The sequence below is a fragment of the Bos taurus genome, chromosome 1, assembly GCF_002263795.3.
Source record: "Bos taurus isolate L1 Dominette 01449 registration number 42190680 breed Hereford chromosome 1, ARS-UCD2.0, whole genome shotgun sequence".
NCBI lineage: Eukaryota > Metazoa > Chordata > Mammalia > Artiodactyla > Bovidae > Bos > Bos taurus.
The window spans coordinates 42,142,064-42,159,129 of NC_037328.1; the positions used below are offsets into that span (position 1 = coordinate 42,142,064).

Sequence of the window (17,066 nt, forward strand, 5' to 3'; positions counted from 1 at the left end):
ATGGAATTTTTTTTTAAACTTAGTATCTGAATGAATCTAATACAATTTCACTGTATGTTGGAATCATACATATGTGAGTTCTAAAAAAATGCTTATGCCTGGGTTCCATTGAAAAAGATACTTATTTGGCCTGGGGTGTGGTTAAAATTTTTCAGAGCTCCCTAGGTGACTCTTGACATGCAGCCAAGGTTTTGAACTAGTGACCTAATAAGTGCAGAACTGGTTGTGACACTCCCTGAGTGATTTGTCTCAGTCTCTCTGTCTGCTGCATCAGAACTTTGGGCTGGCTCTTCTGTGGACAGTTGCAGTCTGAGGCATGTGAATGGAATGGTTATCCTAGACAGTCACAATTTTTAAGTTGTTAGATGTTGGCTTGTGACTTACTCATCAAAGAATTATTGCTTCTTACTTAGTTTCAATGTGTTCAACATATGTAGCGTGTATTAAACCCAAATAATACTTCATCACTTCCAATACAGCACTCTGAAAATTTAGTATGTAGAAAACAGCAAGAGCAGTACTAGATTTTTTTTTTTCAGTCTGTGTAATGTTCTCAGTGTTGTTGTTGTTTTTCTTTTTCTTTTTAAATAAAGAAGCTATAACTTGCTGGTTCAGTGTGTCTAAGCATGGGATTTTATTCACCAATTGTATACAAATTATGCCATCAGCCATAAATAGGACCAGGTGATAAAGTGTGGGTAGATGAGTGCTATTACTGTCATCTCTTCCCTGAACCCCAAGGGCAGCTTATGCTGGGGAAATAAAATTAAAAAAATAGAAGGGAAGTACTTGTACCAATCCAAGTTTGAAGTAAACAAAATGCTAGGCATCTGTGTCCTACTGCATTCCCTCCTCCATTTGAACCAAATATCCAATAAGAATACCAAATTTTTTTCAATCATTTCTAACTTTTAGGAAGTTTTTTTATTTAAATTCAAGTATATGCATGTGTAATTCTTCTCAGTGATTAGTAGTGACCATACAAGCAATGTTGTAAGAAATAGCAAGTTTTCTCAAACTCAAGAGAATTTTGGTTTCTTAATAGAGGAAATTCAGTAAATATAAGGCGGGTCTGTATCAAATATTGAACAGAGAAAAAAACATAGATAGTTCAAGACAGTTTACTCTTTGCAGTGGACCTAGGATTTGGGTAAATAGAACATGTAATTATATTTGAGTATTTTGATATAAGAGAAACATTATCAAGATATTTAATCTTTGTAATGGATAAAGACTCACATATTCCTTGTGAATGTTGGACAGTATTCTATATTTTGAGTATAAAGGAAGAAAATGAACAGTAGTCCTTCATTCAGATTGTGGCCCTCAGTGTCATATAGATCAGTATGTATCTATTCTAAAATATGAGCATGCTAAGTGGTTTTTTTCATATTTTTTAGGTTATTATTTATGAAAAACCTCACTTCCATGGACAGGCCAAAGAGTTTAGTGAACACATAGATTCTGTCCCTAATTTTTTAAAAAATGATGTAGATTTTCATGGAATTGGATCAATCCGTGTCATCGGTGGAGTGTGAGTATTATATATTTTCCATATGCAATTCCCTTGTCTAGTTTTGAAGATCAGCACACAAAATGTGCTGAGCAGAGCAAAAACAACCTACCTTAATCTAAAAATATACATCCCTTCTGAAATGTGGGAAATAAAACCTATTACTGACAGCTTTCTGTGAACTCTTATTAGTATTAGAGATTTTGAGATAGATTAAATGAAGGGAACAGTTTCTAAAACTTAAGCACTTAGTATTTGTAAGCACAGTATAGAAGATAAGAATTGCAAGACAAGATTATTTCTCAATAGATTATGCACATGCATGAGAGTCCCAATTTTCACTCTGTTCTACCTCAGTTGACTTTTGGTGCTAAGGGTCTTGGCAGTGAGTCCTCTCTCATTAAAGAGGTAGCCTGGGTTGTGCGTTTACAAAATCAAGGGTTCTTGACATTGGTTACCTTCTGGTCCTGCACTGTTTTTAAGAAAGCTCCCTAAGAACCAATCCAAGCGTAACCAATGCACCTCTACCCCACTCTGAATCAGCAGTTACTGGACTAGGGTGAAACTTTGTATTTGTATCCTCACAGGTAAAACCATAGAAAAGAAGCTTTCCTCATAACTTAATTGCCATGGTCAACTCAGGGCTAGAATTCCTTCAGACAACATGTTAATCTCTCTGTTGATAGGTTGAACTATTAATATTTGAAATGTTGGTTTATTTTAATTTAAGCATCAATATCTCTTATTTGCAGTACATCATATAACTTGGTCCTTGTATTCTAGCAAAAGATGCTGCTCAAATATTTCATTCAAAGAAGTTAAATGACTTAAGATTCCTCAAGGGTCTGTATTTTCAGTTAGTCTTAGTCTTTTCAGTTTCTGACACTAGATCAAGTAATGGATATACTAACCAAAATGGAAGTGTACCATGCAATGCATTGGATATGTAGGTCATATCTGTAAATGGTCTTGTTACTGATCAAGGTTCTTGACCTCCTTAATCAATAGGAATTGATCAGAGACCAGACTGGAAATTCAGGCAAGGCTTTATTAAGGCTCCTGTTGCAGCAGAGGGGATCAAGAACAAACAGCAGGATTCCCCTGCTTGCTTGTTCCCTGAGGTAGAGGCGAGCTTGTTCCTTATATGGAGTGAGGGTAGGGGTTGTCCAGGAATTGACGGCTTAGTGGTTTGCCCACCCCTTAGGTGGTACCATCTGCAGAGGGCATGCACAGTTCTCCGCTTTCACTCCTCACCCCCTGCTTTTTCTTTCTTGTTTCAGTCTCTTTGTGTCTTTTGTCCCGAATTTGCCCCAACTGTACATGAACACAGTGATTTGTAGTCCCGTAGTTTCTTGGTACTTTGTTCCTCCAGGAGAGGTTTATTCATGTGTAAGCATTGCAGCACTGCAGCGAAGGGTCCCAGGCCCCAGCCTGTCTCAGTCTGACATATTAGTTATTATCCAGTTCCTCACCTGTGAATTTAAAAAATTTATCAGAGGCTTTAAAAACAAATCTGTTTTGGATAAATTTTTATTGTGTTGTATGTAGTCGTAGTTTCTCTGATCTGTGGACATGTGTGCTTCTTATTAGTCCTGTAATAAAATATTTTTCTTTTCTTTCCTTTAAGATCTGAGTGATTTTTATCATGAACTAGATTTTGATTTGCATTATTTTCTAAGTGTATTTGTGATTATTTTATAAAATCTCAAAATATTATGGCTAGTAAAACATTATACACACTTTCATTTTTTATATAACACCTGCAGGAGAAAAATGTGATGTCCAATATAAAGATGAACAGGTGACTTATTTTTTTCACTAATTCTACTTTTTTTTTTTTTGCTGCTTCACTATTTCATTATTTTTCACTTTTAACTCTTGAACTTTATCTGTAAATAATAGGAACTCTTCCTCACCTCTGTCTTAAGGAGTCTAGAGAAAATGAGGTTGATGTGTCTTAATTTTTCTCAGATAACATCTATTTTTAAATATCCCAGATATATGTAAATTTAATCTTAATTAAAACTTAATCTATTGAGAAAGGCTGTGCAGATTTTTGAACTGTCGTACTTTACTGATTTCTCCTTTAATATTAGGTCTTCTGTATGTTTTTCCCATTCAGGTATATTAAAAGCATGTTTTGAATAGTCCCATTTATATAAACTTAGAATTTGAAAGTTCTCTTGTAAAATTTATTTTCACATAGTAGTTTAAGAATACAATAATAGCAGTTTCTTTATGTATTACAAATATGCTAATATATATAAAATGTTTATTCTAACTCACATACACCCTTACCCTTTTCCCTACTGTAGGCACACCTACAGAAATTAGATATGGGTTCAAGAGTACTGAGTGGCTACTGTTACTTCGTATCCTAGGAAAACAGTTCCTAGGAATACTTTTTGTATCTTCCCAAAAGAATGTAGTTAGCCCTGCCCGGCTTCATTTTGACAATCTCTAGAATTCAGAAGTCCCCAACCCAGGAGCGCCCAATAGTCACTCTTGGAATCTGCCCCATTGGAGCGGGTCCCACTCTAGTTACACAGTGCCAGCTAAGGGCAGATTTAAGCAGGGCAGCGTGTGTTTTATCTATGCCCACGCTGCTTTAGCTACTGTGGGTTACTGCAGATTAAGGTAAGTTTCTTGAAGAACTAGTGAGTAACTGTTTATCAGTGTTCGGTACTGATAATTTTAAATTAGAAGTCAAGAAACCTCTGTCCTTGGAAAGTCTGCCATGGTGCTTCCTGTTTCCATTATCACCACTGATAAAATGGTGGGAGCAACATTTCCTACCTGTAAATATTTACAGAAGTCTTTGTATATATTTAGACCACCAGGGCTAATATCAGCCCAGTCACATTTCCCAGTTTCTCCTTGCTAAACCCTCCTACAGGAGGGTGTTTCTGATCCAAAGCTGATGACAGGTTCCTTCGAGTTAAACCCTAAATACATGTTTAATATAGTGATCATTCTGTGATTCCAGCAGGGCTTAATCAGAAAAATAAGACTGATTGTCTTTGAATCTCATTGTGGATTTGCAGTATTTTTTCATTGTCTGTGCTTTCCATTATTTTTTCCTTGGCAGGCTATTCTCCGACCACGCTGTGATGGTGGTATAGGGTCAGGCCACAAACATTTAATGTGTTCCGGTGTTGCAATCCTGTAACAGCTAACCTTTTGTTGGGAAAAGCCTCCAAACTATAAAAATTATTGATCCATGAAGTTTACACCATTCATTTGTCTCTGTAAATGCTAGCAAAATAAATGTATTGCTTTTTTAAGAGATGGTGATGTGCAACTGGGTGCTTTATCATGATTTTCTTCTTGACTGCAGTTTTACTAATAACTCAGTTGTATGTCCTCTATTTGTAGATGGGTTGCCTATGAAAAAGAACATTTTAAAGGCCAGCAGTTCTTGCTCGAAGAAGGAGATTTTGAAGACAGTAATGCCTTTGGGGCATTAAGTGGTTCCATCTTGTCTTTCCGGTACTTACAAGCTGTAAGTTAACTTCCTTTTTCTTAGTTTTCTTTTTTTTTTTTTTTAGCTTTCCATGAAAATTGGACATGACCTCTGGTAGAATATAAAATGATAATATGTTTCTACTACCTGAGACCATTAAACTGAATGGCTTATATGGCTTGCCTTTCTTAACTGCCATGATTATTACAGAATATTTGTATTTTTCATCCATTGATTCCATAATCATTTTTGAACACCTGCTGTTAGATAGATTGTGTCAGGTGCTGGAGATATGATGGCTAGACACTGACTCCCTATGTGGTAGGGTTGGTAGTACCTATGTAAATGTTTGATATTGTTTGACTGTGATTGGATTCAACACTAAGTATTCAGGATACCCAGAGAAAAGTCAAATACTTCCCTTTTGAAGTAGACAGGAAAAGAGGGCAGCTGAGTTGAAATTTCAAGTTTGAGAGCTAGCTAAGTGAAATTTGGGAACAGGGTGAAGAAGAAAGATGGGTGTTTTAGCAAGAGGTTAACATTTTAAAAAGCAAGGATGGGAGCCAGTGTTGGGGATGAGCTCATGCAGGGGGCATCTGGCAGTGTCTGGAGACATTTTGGATTGTTATGACTTTGGGAGGGTGGGAGGTTGTCAGGCTACAGACAGCTAGTGGGTAGAGGCCAGGGAGGCTGTTCAATCCCTACAATTCACTGGACAGCCTCCACAGCAAGGAATCATCAGCCTAAAATATTACTGGTGCTGAAGTTGAGAAACCCTCATATAAGTGAAACTGATATGTTTTGGAAATGCAGTAAAATCAGGATATTAGAGCTTGGGAAGATGAATCCAGAGCCAGAAAATGAAGGGCCTTATATGCCATGTTGAGGCGTTCACACTTTTTTTCTTGACTTGACCAGAAGGAATGAATTTTAGGCCTAGTGAGTGTGATTAGATTAGCATTTTAGAAAGGTTTTTATTTTTTTGGTGAATGTATCAAGAACTAGCATGAGGTAAAGGAGGTCAGCCTGGAGGCAGGAGGTCTAGAATGTTCCAGGACTGGAAAACACAGGGAAGAGGAAATAGAAGGACGCTAGAGAGTTCTGCAGGATATCAGGGCTTGCTTATCAGATGTTGCTCACTTTTCTGACCAGCTCTGGAGACTTCTTTAGTGTGTTCAGAGGGCCATGTTTTCTCATAGTTAAGAAGTTATACCACTGCAGTATATTTCCAAAATAATCTTTACCCATATAAACTCTAAACTATCTGGCATGGCCTCCAAAGCCACCTTTTGAAAGAATTGATGATGCAGTGAAGGGTGATCCTTGGGTCCAGGTGGGCTCTGTGTGCTCTGTCCCCTAAGTTTCTATCTGTCAGGGTCACAAGCACCACTGTTGCAACGCCTCACTTGGTTGGGCAGCAGGAGCCAGAATGGGAGAGAAGAATCACAGGGAATAAGGGAGCTTTTTTTTTTGTCCACAGTGATCCTTGTTAATAAAAAACTGAGTTGAAAAACCAGTTCTACCTAAAAGAAGTGTAGCAGAGCCAACTGAAGATTGGGTACTAAGTTGTCTGAGCAGTGGACAGGTAGCTTTTGAGGTATTTAGTACACAATTCTAATGTACAAGGGCCACGGGTTTTCTCTAGCCACTTCTTCCTTGAGCACTAAAAGGCACGCCAGACAAAACATGATAAAGCCTGCGTCTTTTTCTCTTTTTGTTCATGATAACCACGTGCATTGAGGAAGTTAAGCATCATGATTCAGAGCATCTCCCACCTAGTACTGAATGATTTTAAGAATTTCCCTCCTGATTTAAAAAAAAAAGTGGAGCCGAAGTTTGCTTCTAGAAATGTTCAGCAGAAAATGTGATGGTATCTTCCAAGGTGACTGTGACTAAAGCAGGCAGAACTCCAAGATTTCACTAGTTGAATTCTTCAAATAGTAGGAAATGTGAAAAGAAAAAAACACTATAGCTAAAAAGTCAGGAGATACTTGATATAGACAGTCTATGAGAATATACATTGGAAAAATTGCCAGAAATTGCCATGTTAAACTACTGCTGCAAATAGAAGTTTTGGCTATTTTTGAAAATGTTAACACATAGTTTTTAATACACAAAATTTCCTTCAAAGAAAATCTATTCTCTTTAAATTAGGTTAAAAAAATTAAGATTAGCTTGTAAAGATAATATCATCATCCTCATTATGATATTGCTAACATCTTCAGGTGCTTACTAATGGCTTTACATGCATACTTGTACTTAATCTTCACAACAATGATGAGATAGAGAGTTTTATGACTCCCACATTACAGATACAGAAACTGAGGGTCTCAGAGCGTAGGCACTGTGCCCAGGTGCAGAGCTGTAGTTCGATGGGTGACTCTGTCTTACTGTAGAGCCCGTGTCACGTTTCCCATTTTCCTTGTCACAGAATGACTAGACTAAAAAGCACTTCAGGAGTGGAAATCTGGAATCTCATTCAGCCAATAGCTTATTAACATTTCATTTGTAGCAGTAAATATATAGTTACTCTGCAGACTAATACACGTGTATAGTAAAGAATTATTTACATAAATTTAAAACAGTCTGAAAATTATGTTCACTCAAATGTTTTCAGATGAAATATTTTCTTCAGACATAGCATGGAATTGGGTAGAGGTTCTCTTTATAAAAACCACTTTATTGAAGCATGATTGGCATGTAGAAAGCTGTACGTATTTATTGTATACAATTGAGGCATTTGGGAATAAGTATATACCCATCAGACTTATCAAGGCCCTGGACATACTTGTCTCCTCTCAGAGTTTCCTCATGCCCTCTTTATAATTATTAATTTTTTTGTGATAAGACACAACATAAAATCTACCCTCTTTGAAAATTTTAAATATATGATACAGTTATTGTTAGACATAGGGTGAACAGCTCTTGGGGTTGTCATAGACAGTGGGATTAACAGGCAGAGCCGATGTGAGACAGACTCTCAAAGGTATCTAACCTGGGAAAGAGTAAAGCACTGCTTTTGAGATATAAGTTGAAATAATATCAAATAAACAGATGAAAGGTAGAAAAGTTGCATAACATAATGCAGTCTTCTCATGTCCTGGCTCTAGTATATGGAACACTCTGGATCTACAAAGGTCAGATCTTGGACATGTCCCTTAGGGATAATATGGTCTGTGTCACAAAGTGCTTTGGAGAGGATGACCAGCAATGTGTTTCTAATTCCAAATGAGTCAGGCAGATATAGTGACTTGGAGTTGATTATTTTATAAAGAGAAAAGGACCAGGAGGAAGGAATATAGCAGTAATTTAGACTCCAGGGATTAAAGAAGGAATTTTTATTCTTGGCTCTCTCTATACATTTCTTGGTATGCTTATTTTCCCTCAGTTTCATACTCGCCTAGGTTTGGATTTGCTTTTGTTCTGATTTTTAGACTCGGGGCCTCTTTTCAGATCTGTAAAACCAGGTGGTATGCAGCAGACACCGTTGTATCCCCTAAATTAATGGACACATCAGATCTCCCCTGGTGTCTTGGTGTCTTGTTTTATGCTGCCCACCCAGGGGGTTGTCGTGCAGGAGTTCCAGAACCTGATGAGCTGAGGGATTTTATGGAATTTTAAAGTAATCAAATTATTGATCCTTAAGACTTATTTTTGGTCCTGAAGCAACTGCTCATTAGCTCATTCTAACAGTGGGGAGTACTGTGCCTGAGACTGCATTAGACTCTCCTGATTTTTGGTTCTGTTTAAGTGCTTTAAAATGGAGTGCAGATTTGAGGTTCCATCATTATTCATCTTTCTGGAGCAACAGAGCTCCACTTTAATCCATATGACTTTGAAAGTTTTTAATAAGTTTAAGTTATTTAATTTTGCTTATAGTTGGAATGATGGTAACCTGGTAACCTCACAGGAATTGGGTCCTATTACAGTCACCTCATGAACAAAGCAATTAGAAGGTTTGGTTTTTTGTTTTTGTGTTTTCTTGCATATTTTATTTATTTTACTTTGGACATGTGACCCTGGAGATTTTGCCCCAGATGATTGGATTTGGCTTAGAGTTAGAGCTCCCCGCAACAGGAACACCATATTGATGGCAGCTAGTCAATTGGATCAGATATTGTGTATTTGGTAGGTTTGAGTGTAACAAGCAGAAAGGGTCAAAGCCAGGAGACAGACAGACTCAGAAACATTTTTAGAAAAAGATGGAAAGCAGAAGCTACAAGGCAAAGAAAGCTATGAATAAACAAAAGGAGGAGGTTAAATGAGAACAGTGTCTCTGTTAGGAGACCCCTGTGCCCTTGGCCACATCTCTGGGCATGGGAGCCAGAGCAGGAAGGACAGAGACTCCAGCCATGTGAGTATATTTATTTGTGAACCCGTGGACTGCCAGCACTTGTACTTGGCACCAGGTCCTGTGACAGTAAAGCCCTCCTTCTCTGCTCAGCCCCAGGCTGCATCATGGCCCAATGGCCTGTGCCTCCGGCCTGCTTCCCAGCTTACCCTCCTCATGGCTGCCAGTCTCCCACAACCCATGCCATAGGATTCATCAAATCAATGCTCAAGTAAACGTCACACCATAACACAAGTGGTTTCTCAATGAAAAGCACAATCACAGCACATGTTCCCATTTTACTCCAGCGTGATGCAGTGGCCCATAGAATACCTCAGTTTATCTCTGCTCCCCTATAACCCTAACAGGGAGTAGAGAACAGTGGTAGGGGCAGACAAGGTAAAAGCAGAGGTGGGTCATCGCAGAGTCACAAGAGTAGCGGGGGAGAGGTCTATGTGTGAGAGCTGCTGAAGGCCTGCCCATCGTGGTTGGGCCTGACTTGGTTGGCAGCTGTTGATACCAGTTCCTGACTAGGACCCAGATGGCCACCTTCAGTTGTCATCACCACACTGTATCCTCAAAACCACCTGGAACTAGGTATGTACTTTCAGGTTGTAAGAAACAGAGGCAAGTTCATGTTCCTTGGGTGACGGAAGTTTATTTTGTTAATATAAACAAGTTTGTTGATATGGCACCCAGGCTGTAAAATTTCATCAGGGAGGCTTGTCCTGGGCAAGCAAATCTCTGTTGTTGTTTAGTTGCGAAGTTGTGTGCAAATTTTTGTGACCTCATAGACTGCAGCCCACCAGGCTCCTCTGTCCATGAGATTTCCCAGGCAAGAATACTGGAGTGGGTTGCCATTTCCTTCTCCAGGAGATCTTCCCAACCCAGGGATCAAGCCCATGTCTCCTGCATTGGCAGGTGGGTTCTCTACCACTGAGCCACGAAGGAACCCACGAAATCTCTAATAGGATGTTCGAGCCTTGATTTAATATATGTATATTCTAGGTTTATATTTGGAAAATTCCAGATCTATGTCTATAATGAGATACAGAAATATGAATATGTGTATATGTGTATGCTGCTGCTGCTGCTGCTAAGTCGCTTCAGTCATGTCCGACTCTGTGCGACCCCATAGACGGCAGCCCACCAGGCTCCCCCGTCCCTGGGATTCTCAAGTACATGCATACATATATACACATATATATGTAAAATCAGGATTTAAAGAAGCTCAAAAAGATAAGTGCATGTGTTTGAAAAGTATTCTATTAATAAGATGAGGGATAGATGGTGGGAATCATAAAGACTAAATTCACCTAGCTTCCACATTTTTAAGATGTAAAAGTAATGAAGGTGACAGGTGTTCTCAGGTTCCACATGTTTACTCTCAAGGAGGAATTGAAAACCCAAATATGGCTTAGAAAATATAATAAAAATTTCTCGTAAAAAGCCTTTATCTTTTTTCCTGAAGTTTCAAATGAAATTTGACCCAGCTGTGTCAGCAGTTTTTAAAATCCAGTTGACATGTTAAGTTGTAAGTGCAAGAGAATTATTTTTTCAAATGTATTTTCTTTCTCCTCATAGATGCTTTGTTTTTATTGGATACTGTTTTGCTTGTTCATGTAAAATGAATGTTTGTCCTGGAAATCTTAGATTGTAATAATAATAATCATAATGAGAAATTTGATAGTGTTTGAGATATATAGAAGCTGATAACATTTTTCTGTAGGTCTAAAACTTTAGCTACAAACAATGAAATAATAGGCAGAAATAAAGAGTTTTTATTTTTTTAATGCATTCTGTATTTTCCAGTTAAAAATACACCTATTTGAAATTTTGAAAAAATATAGGGTAAAATTTTTCAACTTCTGGACCCAAAGGTAACCACTCTTGGTTTTTCTTTTTTTTTCTTCTATCCTTTTTTAAATGAAAAGTTGAGGGTTTTGTGAGAACTTATAATCTTACCAAGCTTTTAAGTTTTAGTTTTTGTCCTACTCTTTTATCCTTACATTTATATCTGACAATGATTAAGAGTTTAGAATAGACAAACAGATTTACACTCAAATTCAATTCTCTGCCCCTCAATAGCTGTGATATATCGGAATTGCCTCAATTTTGTCAGCTGTAAAATAGGAGTGATAGTAAAATAATCACATCAGAAATAAGGCATGTAAAGCTCTTGGCAGAAGTGAGTATGTGATATATTTTTAACTGTTAACTTGTTAAAAACTCTCCTTAATTGTATTTATTCCATCAAGCAGTGGATGTTTAAAGGTTTGTGTTTGTAAATCTTTTGGACATTTATACTGTTCACAGCTTTTCACTATGATAAATAATTCATCTTTGCATATAAATGAACTGTCATTTAGTTTTAGGAAACAAGAAAAAAGGAATATCACACTCAAAGAATAAACAATTTCAGGTTTTTAAATATATGTCTAAATTGTTTTCCAGAATAGCTGCAGAACGTATATTTCCACCAGGGACATTCCCTGATAAAACTGGTCTTTTAGATATTTCTTGACTTAAAAAGTGAAACTGTATCTGTTTTAATTTGAATTGCTTTATTCTTGTAGTGAAGTTAGACATTTGTTTGTTTTTAACATTAGTCTTTTTTGTGAATTATGTTTATTTTGTGAATTCCGTGTCAAGTTGGGTATTATAATTTTTCTGTTATTTTTAAGTATTCTGTCTGACTGCATGGAGATGTTGTCCTCTGATTTTAATTTTTATAAAACATTTTTTTTCAAGCAAATTTCATTTATTCTGTTATATTTAAACTCATAAAATCCTCTCCCACGATACCCACAGTACATTGTATGTTTACTTTCTGTTTCAGGTGGCTTTTGCTCTTTAGGCACAAGTTAGACTTGAGTTTCCTTTATAATTACTGTTATATATGATAGTCTGTAAGTCCCAGCAATTTACTGACTGTGAACTAACTTCTAGTTTCATAAAATTGTATTTCCCTGCCTAAAGTAAATTCAGACTTATGTTTTCTTTAAACTGTTTAGGAGTAATGCCTATTAAAATTGTTTTCAGTGCCATTTAAAATTCTTCCTGAAGTTGTGTGAAAATTATCCCCAAAGCATGTGAAAATTGCTAAGATACAGCAAGCCATAAAACAAAATGCCTGTGTTCTCTTAACTTTCCTCTTCTTCTTTTTAGAATTTCATAGAATCTTCAATCACACTGTTTGAATCTGATCTGGAAAGTGGGAAGTTTATTGACATTACAAATCAGGAAATTTCTGACTTAGAAGAAATTGGCTTTGGCAGTGAAACAAGGTCCATTCACGTTAAAAGTGGCGTGTAAGTTGACTCGTAGGAATCATGAGCTTCTTTGGTGTTTAAATTGTTGGTTGCTCAATTCTGTGTCACCTCTGTTCTTTTTCTTTTTTATCCTACTTAGATGGGTTGCCTACCAGCAGAAGTTCTTCTGTGGAGAACAGTACATTTTAGAGAAAGGGAAATACAAGTGCTTTTTTGACTGGGGAGGATCAAATAATACAATCATGTCAATACGACCCATCCAGTTGGTGAGTTAAATATGAACATAGCCAGTGGCATGTAATGGCATACAGTTGAATGTGTAGAACAGGTTTTAAAAAAGTGGGACTGTTGGAGTATGTTGTTAGGTATCTATAGAGAAAATGAAACAGCATATGAATTTCTGTAGACTCCATAGAGAGCTAGTAGGTAGTATTAGCACCTCCGTGATTAGGAACTCTTGTCATTTGATCAGTTCATTCTTCCAGTAGCGTGTATTTAGTGCCTTTGACATGTCAGACAGGACTGATCACTGGAGATAAAAGATGAATAAGCCTGCCCGGATGGGTCTCTGTGTCTCTTAGAGGAGACAGACAGTTATTATGCACTATTACTTACAGTATGACTAGTGAGAAAATGAAGTGTGTAGGCAGGTGTAAGCAGTGCTGAGGGACTGGGGCTCTGGGGACCATGCCAGACTTCAAGAAGAGATGCATTGAGTGATGTCTAAGAGGATAAAAGCAATCTTTCCAGAAAAGGAAGTGGAGCAGAAAAGGCAGTTCAAAAAGAAGGAATCATCTCCACATGTGCAAAGTTACAAAGTTATGAAAGAGTGTGGCCAGTGTGGATAATAACAAGCACTGCAGAACAGTAAGGGTACCCATGAGATAGTGATGGGAGAGAAGTATGGGAAGTTCAGGGTCTGTCTTTCTAATGGACACTGGGGTACATTTTTCTTTTAGATCAAAATGAATATTACTCAAAATGAATTAGTAATAAATATTAAGGTTATTATAAACTAATTTAGTAGATTATTTGAGGGTCCTTACCAGTGCAAAGAATCTAGTAAATTGGTCAGATCATATACTTTGTTTTCCAAAGGATATTTTCAGCACTTTCAAAGACAACTAAGAATATACGATTATAATTCTTAAAATGTTTTTATATATGTTTCAGGAACCACTTGGGATAAATGAGCCTCCACATTTGGTATGTTTAAAAATATTCTTAACTTATAATTGTTAAAAATTGCTTACTAAATATGCGTGCCCTTTCTCTCAAGTCTGCCTCTTTCCCTCAGATAACTTTTATGTGTCTGCATGGCAGTGCAGTTCATATTGTACTAGGAACTTGTGGGCACCAGTGTGCTCATCCTTGTTACTGACCACATTGGCCTGGGTTTGTCACCGTCCTTTGTTTTTCTTCTACTAGACCTTCAGCACTGACCACTTTGGGTTCGTCTCAGATCTCTGCCACTCTTTTTTTCCTGTTGCCCATCCATCCTTCAACATCACATTCTTAATCAGCATAGTATGTTACGCTGTCCTGTGGAGGAGCAAACTTACCATGGAGAGATGGCATGCTTATTATGTAAATGTATTTCTAAACCCTAAGTCACAAATTTCTTAAAAGCACTGGTAAAACTGCAACCCTGCTTCTTTATTTCTAGTATGTTAATGGTTTGAAGGATTGGGTAATACTCTGGAGCCTAATATTTGTTTATTATCCCTTGAGAGCTAGAAATTGTGTTTACTTACTGCTTCCAATAACTCTGTGAGGTCAGGATTTATCTCATTTATTCATGAGAAAAAACAAGATTTAGAATTCAAGTGAGCATCATTTCACACAGCCCAAGGTCACAAAAGAGGCACTTTTTGTATCTAATTCCAAGACTTTACATCAAAGAAAAACATATCTTGGTACAAGCAGTACAACCATATAAGAAAGGGGGTAAAATGCAGTGCTTCCTCTGTCTCATTTAAAATAACAAATTTAGAAAAATTTCTTCAAAAAGCCAAAAAGAATGATTGGTTCTAAGTATTTGACATTTGCTAGTTTTACATAATGTTGAATCTTTTTCTCTGTGTACATTTTGCACGTTCCTGTCAGTGTTTATATATCTCAAATCAGCTTAGTTTAAGCCATGTTTCTCTTCACCATGTTTTCAGGTTTTATTATTTTCTGATTAGCTCAGGCCCCTTGGGAACATTTCCTCTCTGAATATAACTCAGTTTCTGGAGACACTTCCTGCCAGATCTTTATTTTGAATCTTAGAAAACTCCAACCATGGACTTTCAAAGCACTTTTTTTTTCCACATGAATCAATGTAACATGAGTAGATAAAAGAGATAAAACTGGGATAATTCCAAGCTGCACATTCTCTAAGTTTTAAGTGCAGATAAAAAAATCACATTCTTTTAAGCTCTGTTTCTCGCCTTCCTCCTCCATTCCCTTTTTTTTTTTTTTTAAATGAACTTCCTTGTTTGGGACAGATTGCTCAGAGGATTTTCTTTATAGTATTTCCAGTCCAACTTGAAGAAAAAGGAAGCAGCCGCAAACACCCAGTGAAATTGGCCCCGTTTATTTTCTGAATATGGTTCAACCACTGCCTTGTGAAATAAAGGTCCTGACAAGTGTATGACAGCTGGACATTTGGTAACAAGCAGACAAAGCTGCCTTATTTACCCAGTATCAAAGCTCTTATTATTTCCACTGGACCAGATTTTCAGAAAGTTTAGCTTGTTTTCAGTTACCCAAATGAAAACAAGCGGATCTTGGCTGATAGTCTGGTTCCTTTCATTAACGATAAAGTTATTTTCTCCTTCACAAGTAGTTGTGATAGTCAGGTTGACAGTGGTAGAGGCTGTGTTTATATGGGGTAGTTATTTTTCTCTGTCTGAGGAATAAGAAGGAAGTTACATCTCCAGTTCAAATAACAGAGGGAATTCTTAACATGCTGGTGATTTGAAAGTAAACCTCAAGTCACCTGAGAAGCAAAAAGCCAAAAAGTACGTGTGTAGAGATTTACGCTAGTAAAAATACCGTTGCCGATGTGGAAGCATAGGATGATGATATATGTCTTATCTGAGACACAGAATACCTCCTTTTATTGAGAAGATTGTTTTTTACCTGTGACTGAAGGTCGATTCACCAGGTCTGATTGCCAGCTTACAATATATGATACAAGAACAGGATCATTATAGAGTTCTTCATAATTAGCAAATGGCATTTTATTTTTATTTTTCCCAGACCAAAGAAAAATAGAATGTGAATTATGTTCATGATGTCCTCGTCTCTCTCTTTTCACAAGTCCGGAATATCTGCACTCTCACTAGATTAACTCATATAAAAGTGAGTTTTGTTTCCAGTGAGATTGTATTCCAGGCCTCCATTCTCTAGAAATTCTGTTTTCTCCCCTGTGACCCAACTAAGGACCTTTCTTTCCTGGGATCTTTTTCAAGTCCATTTGCAGTATAGTTATAAATTTGAATTTCTTTAAATATTGAGCCTCCGTTCCATTTTATATGTGATTCTAGCTCAGAAAAAGCAACTTGAGTATTTTCTTGTATTGGATAATTCAGCCAGATTGAATTCTCAAGAGATCACAGGCCCTTTAACAGTGGTGGTTACTGTTACCATGTATGGAAGATAAGAAAACAATAATTCTAGTCAAGTCAAATATTAGTAAGATTCAAGAGCAGTATAGGAAAACATTGGGGGGGGGTACTAAGACCAGATAGTTTTATTTATTCAAATGCTAAAATAATTTCTCTGAGAATACTCTGTCTTGTCTAAATGAGATATTCTGCAGTCCATGGTGTCACAGAGAGTCAGACATGACTAGTGACTGAAGAACAACAATAAGAACAACATGACCAGATCCTTTTTATCGACTCCAGAGGCCAGAAATACTCAGGAAGTAGTACTTATCTAAGTAAAGAAAGCTCCTCTGAGTAAACAGGGAAGTAAAATCACTATAGAATCTGCAGTTGATGTGAGAAGTACATAGCGCTGCAATATGAGACAATGTGATGTAATGGAAGAGTGGAAACAAAGACTTTTTCTCTTTAACGTCCAGTACGTTTACTTGCAGGAAGTCCACAGGGCTGCAGAACATCTCATTTAGATAGGATAGAGTGTTCTCAGTTGAATTATTTTAGCATTGGAATAAATAAAACTACATTCAAAAATTATTCTGATATTATGAAATAAATTAACAAAGCACAACTTCCTTTGTTCAGTAATTAAGTTCTTGAGGTTTTAGTTTGTCATACTGAAGAACAATTACATTTGTTTATGTGTATTATAAATGAAAAATACATAGTAAAAGAGAAAGGATTTCTACAAAATTTTCATCATAAAGGGGTGATAATATCTACTTCAAAGCGTAGTTCTAAAGAAGACACCAGACAGTATATGTGAAAAGGCACTTGGAAACCACTGCTACACTGCTGCTTTTTTCCTCTGTGCACTTGCATTTGGGGCTGGTAG

The 17,066-nt window shown here is 37.0% G+C and overlaps 1 protein-coding gene across 1 annotated transcript in view; it reads left to right on the top strand.

Moving 5' to 3' along the window:
• CRYBG3 (crystallin beta-gamma domain containing 3) overlaps positions 1-17,066 on the top strand; it is a 127,163-nt gene that overhangs the window by 71,565 nt on the left and 38,532 nt on the right. The window contains exons 11-15 of the mRNA XM_002684681.6: positions 1,401-1,534; positions 4,889-5,015; positions 12,475-12,617; positions 12,718-12,844; positions 13,752-13,784. Of these exons, the coding sequence (XP_002684727.3) occupies positions 1,401-1,534; positions 4,889-5,015; positions 12,475-12,617; positions 12,718-12,844; positions 13,752-13,784 (564 nt within the window). The remainder of the gene's footprint in view (positions 1-1,400; positions 1,535-4,888; positions 5,016-12,474; positions 12,618-12,717; positions 12,845-13,751; positions 13,785-17,066) is intronic.